We start from the raw sequence: 8,732 nt of genomic DNA on the forward strand, positions 1-8,732 counted from the left end.
ATTGATGAAACCCCGGGTACAGTATTAATGTGAATCATTTATGTGAGTGAATGAATCCAGTGAATGTTAGATTGATGAAACCCCGGGTACAGTATTAATGTGAATCATTTATGTGAGTGAATGAATCCAGTGAATGTTAGATTGATGAAACCCTGTGTGCAGTATTAATGTGAATCATTTATATGAGTGAATGAATCCAGTGAATGTTTGATTGATGAAACCCCAGGTACAGTATTAATGTGAACCATTTATGTGAGTGAATGAATCCAGTGAATGTTAGATTGATGAAACCCCAGGTACAGTATTAATGTGAACCATTTATGTGAGTGAATGAATCCAGTGAATGTTAGATTGATGAAACCCTGTGTGCAGTATTAATGTGAATCATTTATGTGAGTGAATGAATCCAGTGAATGTTGTCTTTTATAAGAGGACACTGTTTCCATCCTGCAAGTTGCGTATGACGCTACACCTGTCCCTATGGTCATTACATCTGAATAATTCTAATATAGTTGTGAAACTGTATTGTACATGTCCGTATAGCATGCTGGTGTATGGTGTAAATCTGGACGTAAATGCAGCCAGTGTTGTAATTACTCCTAATGGTGCTGTGTTTTCAAGAGTGTCGTAATGAATATGTGTGCGATATGCATGGTTAAGGTTACATCTGAGTGTAGTGAAGGAATTGTGATGAAATTCATCTCTCTATATAGTCTTAGAATGATAGAGCAATATGTCATAATGTTGCTTATTACATTGTAATTACATATACTGGTGTAAAGGTGCTGCTGCAAGACTGATATTTTAAAGATTAAAATGTCCTAGTGTTTGTTTTCTCTCCTACAGTACGTATGTACAGACATGCCAAATGCAGGGGGGCTGAGGACAAGTGGCTTGGGGGGGGGGGGGGGTGGGTTTGGGTGCTTGGTCAAATTGAGGTGATGTACCCTGTATGTTCAGCGCACCCACAGCAAATGTAATAAAGTTATGGTGGTGTTGGCCAGCCTTTACAGCTTGGAAAATCACCACAGTTCACACTGCTTTTTGGGAATGGATTACATAATTAAACAGTGAAACAGTAAAACGCTCTACTGAATCCAATGAGGGTTTCAGAGTTCAGTCACGTCACTTAACATTTTTTTTCTTTTTTTTTTTTGCATAGTAATTTCAAAAAGTCTCTGTACAATAATCAAATAAACCAAACAAAAAAAAAATAGGAGAAAGAGGGAGAATATAAGAATAGATAAAAAGAAAATTCAAAGCGATGGACCCCTTTTGGAATGACAGTTAAGAAAAACGAAAATGTTCTTTTCCCTTTGTAAAGATATTATGGAGAGAAGGGTCTTATTGGGTCTTATTTTACCTCTGCATCCTGTTTTCTCCCTTTTTTCTATTTCTTCTTTTTCCTTCCTTTTTTTTTTTTTTTTTCTTTTTTTTTAGGGCGAATCATTTCTCATATCTACAAATGAGACCAGAACATGGATGTTGTTGAACATTTTTTAAACTGTATTTACATAAAGGAAGTGTTGACACATTTCACACAAAATCATTCTACAAAGCAGCGAATTCTTCTTTTTTTTCCACAAAAATAACATAAAATTATATTAAATAACAGGGAGGACAAACCTTTCAGTAGTTTTTATAGTTACATATGCATATGACAGCCTTGGTTATATCTGCATAGGATTTTGTTACATAACTCTCGAAATGACTTTAATTCTAATACTGTTTTTACAATGCATCAACCTGTAAATAAAAATATCCAACAAAAGTCTTTGGCAAATGTCGTAAAAATACATTCTCTTGACTGCAAAATAAAACCAAAAAAAAAACAACAAAAAAACAAAAAAAAAGAGAAGAAAAAAGAAAAAAAAAAGATGAGACGGTTAACTGTTTTGATGTTCCTTTTAAATAATTTTTTTGTTTTTCTTTTTCTTTTTTTGTTTAAAAAAAAAGTCCTACAAAAAATGTTATGGATGAGAAGCAAATTGCACTTTAAAGTATTAATGGATAGTTTTCTTTTTCTGTTTGATTCGTGTGAGAAACTGGAATAATTTGCTGAATGTGTGAGAGATATGGAGTGAAGCTTTGAGAGTACTGTAAGCAAAACAAAAATCAAAACTTTATAAGAAAAAAAAATGAAAGCATCTGTAAACATATTAGTAGGGCTGAAATGGCATGTCAGCTCTGGAGTATGGGTTTGTGGATGATTACTTTTTAAATACATTAAAAATGATTATTTAGTTAAAAAAACAAACAAACAAAAAAACAGTTAATTTGCATTGTATCACCTCATTGGACCAGACTGTTGTCACGGAGCAGTATAAAACAGGAGATGTGTACTGTAAATAACTGACTGTAATCTTTCTCAGAAACCTCTCCTTTGTGTTAGTGGACTCGTGCAAACTCTCTGAGTGCATATCTCATTTCTCCAAGAATAAAACAGACAATAGTGCAAAAAAAAAAAAAGAAAAAAAGAAGAACAAATCAACAATAATGCCTGATAAAAATCCTGTTTTCCTGATCATTAAAACAAGCAAAACAAATAGAACAACCAGAGAACAACAAAACACAAACTCCATGCATACTGTCCATCATTGTGTCTGTAAATGTATAAAAAAGAACTAGAAAAAAAATTAAGAACATTTTTTTAAATTCTTTTTTGATCAGGACAAGATCAAGATACAGTCCATATCTGGGTTCCCTTCACGAATATTGTTTTGTTTGTTTGTTTGTTTGTTTGTTTATTTGTTTGTTTTTGTACATCTGATTGTATCTCACAGATAAATGGATGTTAGTAATCTTCCCACGTCTGCGGTCATGCTAAGTGTATTTATGGGGTGTACATTCGGTTTATCATGAGGAGGAAGCACCAAACTGCAGGCTACCTGACTCTGACTGGGTCATGTGGTATGAAGGGCATTATGCTGTCCAAAGATAAATAGAGAGAGAGAGAGAGAGAGAGAGAGAGAGAGAGCAAAAGACAGAGAAAGAGATGTGGCAGGGAGAGAGAGAGAGAGAGAGAGAGAGAGAGAGAGAGACAGTGATGACCTGAAAAATTACACTGATATCATGCTCAAGAACTGCTTTGTTTGTTTCCTCTCTGGAGTAAATTCAGTCCAGAAAATATATATGTCTATATATAGAGAGAGAGCCAGAAACGTTTCAAAAGCCAAAGGAAAAAAACATTTTACTCTTTCAACCTTTGCTTGGCCTTTATTCCCACCCCCTCTACCACCCTTCCCCAATCATAGTTTCATCCCATAGGTTTGTGTGGTCTCTGAAAATGGTCCAGTTTTGCAGATTTAAGCAAAGGGTTGAAGCTGGAATAATCAAAATGTGGTGCTGCAGATGCGCTATCCAAATATATCGCGCTCTTTGTCACGCGGAAGGTTCCGGAATCACCCTGCACCTCCTCCTCCTCTGTCCGATAAAATCTGTCAAATCAAACGGGCACGACATGGAGTCCGAAACCACGGGTCTGGCGCTTGGTTTGGTTCCCGTGGTAACTAGTGGCGGTCATAGGCAGTGGTAGCAGCGGGAGGGGCGGAGCTTCTGGATGCACTATAATAATAAGGGGAGCCTGAAAGTTAACAGGAGAAAACGCACCGTTTGAAAAACACATTACACACACGCACACACACGCACATGCACACGTGCGTAACGAACACACACACACACGCACACACGCACACACACATGCACACATGTGCAACCGAACACACACACATAGACACACACACACACATGCACGCACGTGCAATCAAACACAAACACACACACACGCACACACACACATGCACACACACCCACCCACCCACCTCAGATTGCCTGATCTGTTCTTTTTTTTATAGTATTGAAAAATAGTTTATTATACTAAATAATGTTTTTATTTGTTTGTTTGTTTGTTTAGTGTTTAAGTACATAGTTTAAATAGCCTAAGGAAATTGTTGTGATCTATCCATGACAGTGGACTGAGTATTTAAAAGGGCTCCCGGTCATTTTGCCTTTATGTTCCACAGAATGAAACATTTAAGATTTTGCAAAACACACTTTCAACACATATTTCATTAAAAAAAAGCCCTCTGAAACCTCTGAAATTGACCAATGATTGCAGAAGAATTTCAATAATTATTAGAGATTTGTGAAAGTTAACGTGTGTGTGTGTGTGTGTGTGTGTGTGTGCGTGTGTGTGTGTGCGCGTGTGTGTGTGTGTGTGCGTGCGCGCGCATGCATGTGTGTGCATGCGTGCGTGTGTGTGTGTGTGTGTGTGTATGTGGTGTGTGTAAATATGTTGAAATACTCACTTAGTAATGCTGGGTTGCTGAACCTCCATGCTTCATTGTATGTTGTGTATTGCGGATGAGTGTAGGGGTTCCCTGAAAACTCGCTCCCTGAGAAAAAAACAAAAACAAAAAACAAAAAACAAACAAAAAAAACCCAAGCTGTTAGTGCTGTGAGCTCCAGATCTTTGTCCTCCCCCCATGCCCCCCCTCCTCAAAGCAAAACCAGAGCTTCTGCTTGTTTACTACACTGCTATGTGTTTTAGTCCCTCCGTCATCTAGGCAGCCCAAGATATGACAGACAGTTTTGTTATTCCATGCCCCCCCCCCCCCAGCCCAAACACATTGCGGCTCCACATTAAAATCAATGCAGACTTTTCGTGGCGTGCTCCAGCATTCTGCGCCTTCAGCGGTCTGATGGCTGCAATGGCCCTGTGAACTCCTCTGTGTGTTGTAGAGAGAACATGCTCTTTTATTGACTTATTTTTATCCCTCATTTTGGGTTTTTCTCTCTTTCTTGTGTGTGTCCCAGAAAACTCATTGTGTAGGAAACGTCGCAAACATTGTGCATAAGTCGTGCTGTTGGTCCACCTCTTCTTTCTTTCTTTCTTTCTTTCTTTCTTTCTTTCTTTCTTTTATGGCCCCATAAAGATGGTGTTTTATACAGAGCCGGTGAGCAATGGCTTTGCTTTAACAGTTTTTCTGGGGACTGTCACTAAATCTCAGACACTGGAGAGTTAGAGGAATGGGCAGGCCTGTGCAGACCCTGTGGTCAGGGGGATTATGTTGGGGGGTGAGGGGATGAGGGGGTTGTGGGGTTGTGGTGAGGGGGGTTTAGTCCTCTACTCTTGCTCTTTGGAGCTGAGGAAAAATGAATGTACAACTGAATGCTGTTTGATATACTGCACACACCTCCCTTTTTCCACATACAGAACTATCACCCAGAAGTAATCTTAATGACTAAATGATATCAAAAAGGTTGCATTGGCCAGACCGACAACTCTTCTTTATTTGAATAAAACACAGATGTATTTGTCACGTCCTGTCGTGTTGAGTTTTACTGGGGTGTGCAACACAGGACTAAACTCAAACAAACCCTAAACACTGGCTGCAAACACACCAGGCAGTGAATCCAAAACATTTTACCGATTTTAAAAAGAGCACAATTTATTTCACTCAACGACTCACTGAGGTTAGTTTTTATATTAGTTTGTCATTTGAGGGTGTCTTTTTTTTTTTTTGGTAAATATTGCTTAAAGCTCAAGAGGTTCACATTAAGATAAAGTATTGATTGTCTGACAGTGCTTATTAGCCTGCCCTAGCGTTAGCCACTAATGGTTTGATCGGACTCAGAAGGAGGAGGAGGAGGCAAGAGGAGGCAAGAGGAGGCTGGAGCCAGGGCAGGGAGACGCTGTGGTGGCAAGGGCCTAGGAGTGAAACTTTAGCCAGGCTCTCGGAGAGAGGGATTTAAATATTTACAGGCCTGTTGAGTGTGTGCTGTGTCTGACCCCTGACTGTCCAATGTGATCCTAAACTTCAGGTTAAGAACAGGAGACAGAGAAACGGACTGTTAGCATCTACAGTTGGTCCACTCAGATTTCCTATTCAGACGGATAATGACCAGTGTGAAAGTGCTGGAGTGTGAGAGTGAGTGTGTGTGTGGGTGTGATTTAAATTCTTGTGGTATTGAGAATACAAATACAAGTGGGGAAATAGTAGGAACATTTTTGGTCTACCAGAGGGAATTTTATTTATTTATTTATTTTTGAAAAATGATATAGATGTAATTGTCAAAACTACGCTACATTAAACTGCATTATTAATCTCTGCTTACTGTCAGAAGAGGTCCTCAGTAATATTAAAAGACAAAGGTGTGAGTGTATATTGTATGTGTGTGTGTATGTGTGTGTGTGTGTGTGTGTGTGTGTGTTGGGGGGGGGGGGTTGGTACTGGGCTTTACTGGCTATTAGTTTATTGATATTTGCTCGTCAGTAAAGTGTTTAGTGTTTAGTTAAGCCAATATTTCTGTGGAGTCTGTACATATATAGACTTAATATGGTTTCTCCATATGTAAACAATGTGTATAACTGATAAAGGACTTGTTCTCATGGATTATGCTGAGGCCCAGTGCTCTTTTGAGTGATTTTAAATGGAGCAGTTTTGCCTTGAGAACATGGTACTCACCAGGAACCATTCCAGCAAGTGTTGATGTTGGGTAACTGCCCTGGCCTGTGGGGGGAACGTGAGGGGGATACCCAGGTAAGGTTGTGTTGGCCATATCTCTCCCTGCACACACACACAAACACACACACACACACACACACACACACACACACACACACACACACACACAGAGGAGAACAGAGTTTTAGAATACTCTCTCAAACAACAGTAAATCAATTACTCTCTACTTTTGGTTAAATACAGTAAAATGATTTTGTGAGATAAAGATGATTTTATTTGCACGCACAAAACATCTTATCTGACATATGACAGTAGTTGTGTTTCATTTGAGTGAGGCAAATCAGACAGCACAATCAATATGATTGGTTCTTCACATCTTAGACTGTAAGTAAGTTAATAACTAACATACTTAGCCTACACACACACACACACACACACAGCTTGTTCCCTAGCACTGCTCAACTTGACAAGAACTTAAACACTTTATCACAAGCAAAACATCTCAAATGCTTTTTAAAGTAAGAACAGTTATTGGTAAGCCTGTTGTGATTTTATATAAGAAAAAAACTCTGATGGTCTGTGTTAGACAGCTTTGCATGAGTGAATGAATGAACGAACGAACGAAGGAGTGAATGAAGGAGTGACTGAAGGAGTGACTGAAGGAGCAAATGAAGGAGCGAATGAAGGAGCGAATGAATGAATGAACAAATTAATAAATTAACGAATGAAGGAATGAGCGTCAGATGGAAATCAAATATGCAGAGAGAAGAAATGCATTAATTGAATGCAAGCAAACAAAAAACTAATTGCACACTCCTTAGTTAGAATCTTTTGAGGCGAATCACTGTATTGCTACTTTGTGAAATTCTGGAGCTCTTGGTCAGCCCTTGCTCTTTTAAAACAGTACCATCTTTCACTGAGCACTTGTTGCATAATGGTGTCATTAGTTGTTCTCACTCAGTGTGCTTGTATAACAGAGATGTGTGCACAGACTCCTCATTAACACAAGAGCTCCTTTGTCCTGGCCACAGTACAAAGGAGACTGCAGTTTTAGAGGTATGTGTAGAACGCTAAACAAAAGCTGGATCTGTACTGATGGCTTGAGTGCTTTACCTCCTAACATGATGTGTCTTAAAAATACAAAGCAAATTAACCTGTGCTAAATTAACTCTCGGAGAGTTAACATTGTCTCACACTCACCAGTGTGACTGTATTAACTCTCTCAGAGTCCATTAATTGCTTTGAGTCAGATGTAGTGTGACAGGGTGGATGTGTCATGTCCAGCACAAATCTAAATTTTTCTTTGCCATTTTTTCATCTCATAATGAACACTGGTGATTGCTTCAGTGATAATTCAGTTATATTTGTCCAGCATGTTTTACAATGAGGACAGCCACTTTAAAGAATGTAGAGGTAACCATAAGGACAATGGCTAGGAAAATTCCTCTTTGGTTACCGGGAAAAAAAAAACACCTTCAATGAGCTGAACTCAAACATGCACTGCTTGCCTGACAAACATTGCCCCTTTTCTTCTTTCCCAACATGATTGGTTAAAGAAACTGTCTGTCATCCCAGAGGGCTTGAAAAACAAGCATTCAGCCTATATTAGGGGATACATTTGAAACTTCAGTCGTGCGGCTGTCACGCTCACCGTCCTGCAGCCTCTGATGAATCTAACTACTGCTCAACCCCACAGAGCGTGGTCTTCAACGCTTTTGAACATCACATTCTACAGACACTTTCCAGTGTGTACCCCAGATCTGTCAACGCCTGATTACTGTGATGAAAGACAAAACAAAGACCCAAGAGGTCTATACCTGTCTCTCCAGCACTTGGGAGGAACAAGGGAGTTATCTATCTCTCTATCTTTCTCAGGGTTGTTTTTCTTTCCCTAAGCACAGACACGAAGTGACTTTTTTAATCTGGCAGTGAAATAAAAATCGTGCACTCGTGCATCCTTGGCAAATAATGTATCGAATTCACCCATGGCAAGGGACACCTTCATGTTTCGCAAAACAACACGCGACAAAATCTTTGACCTCGATTTTCTATGTTCAGAATGGAGTAATTCATCACAAGGAGAAAAAACTCCCAACACCCTAATTAATTAGACCTGAGTAAAGAATGTTTGGAGAGCCAAATTGCTTTAATTCCCTGAGCGCTTGGTGAAAGTCATTCATTATCAAATGTGTGCTCAAAGGTTAGTTTGCTTTTTACGAAGGCGAAATAAGCATTAATTCTGCAGTTTGGACACACAGTGCCCCT

At 39.1% G+C, this 8,732-nt stretch overlaps 1 protein-coding gene across 4 annotated transcripts in view; it reads right to left on the reverse strand.

The window, feature by feature from the left end:
- Nucleotides 1-3,445: 3,445 nt before the first annotated feature.
- The window catches only part of pax2b (paired box 2b), a 25,941-nt gene continuing 20,654 nt past the window's right edge, over nucleotides 3,446-8,732 (reverse strand). For 2 of the 4 annotated variants that reach the window (XM_030773471.1, XM_030773470.1), the window contains exons 8-11: nucleotides 8,285-8,290; nucleotides 6,468-6,569; nucleotides 4,308-4,394; nucleotides 3,446-3,564 (exon numbers count right to left, since the gene is read on the reverse strand). In XM_030773471.1, the coding sequence (XP_030629331.1) occupies nucleotides 3,446-3,564; nucleotides 4,308-4,394; nucleotides 6,468-6,569; nucleotides 8,285-8,290 (314 nt within the window). Of the gene's footprint in view, nucleotides 3,584-4,307; nucleotides 4,395-6,467; nucleotides 6,570-8,284; nucleotides 8,291-8,732 lie in introns of all 4 variants that reach the window. The other 2 variants (XM_030773473.1, XM_030773472.1) reach the window with 1 other exon arrangement.

Source organism: Chanos chanos, chromosome 5, assembly GCF_902362185.1.
Source record: "Chanos chanos chromosome 5, fChaCha1.1, whole genome shotgun sequence".
NCBI lineage: Eukaryota > Metazoa > Chordata > Actinopteri > Gonorynchiformes > Chanidae > Chanos > Chanos chanos.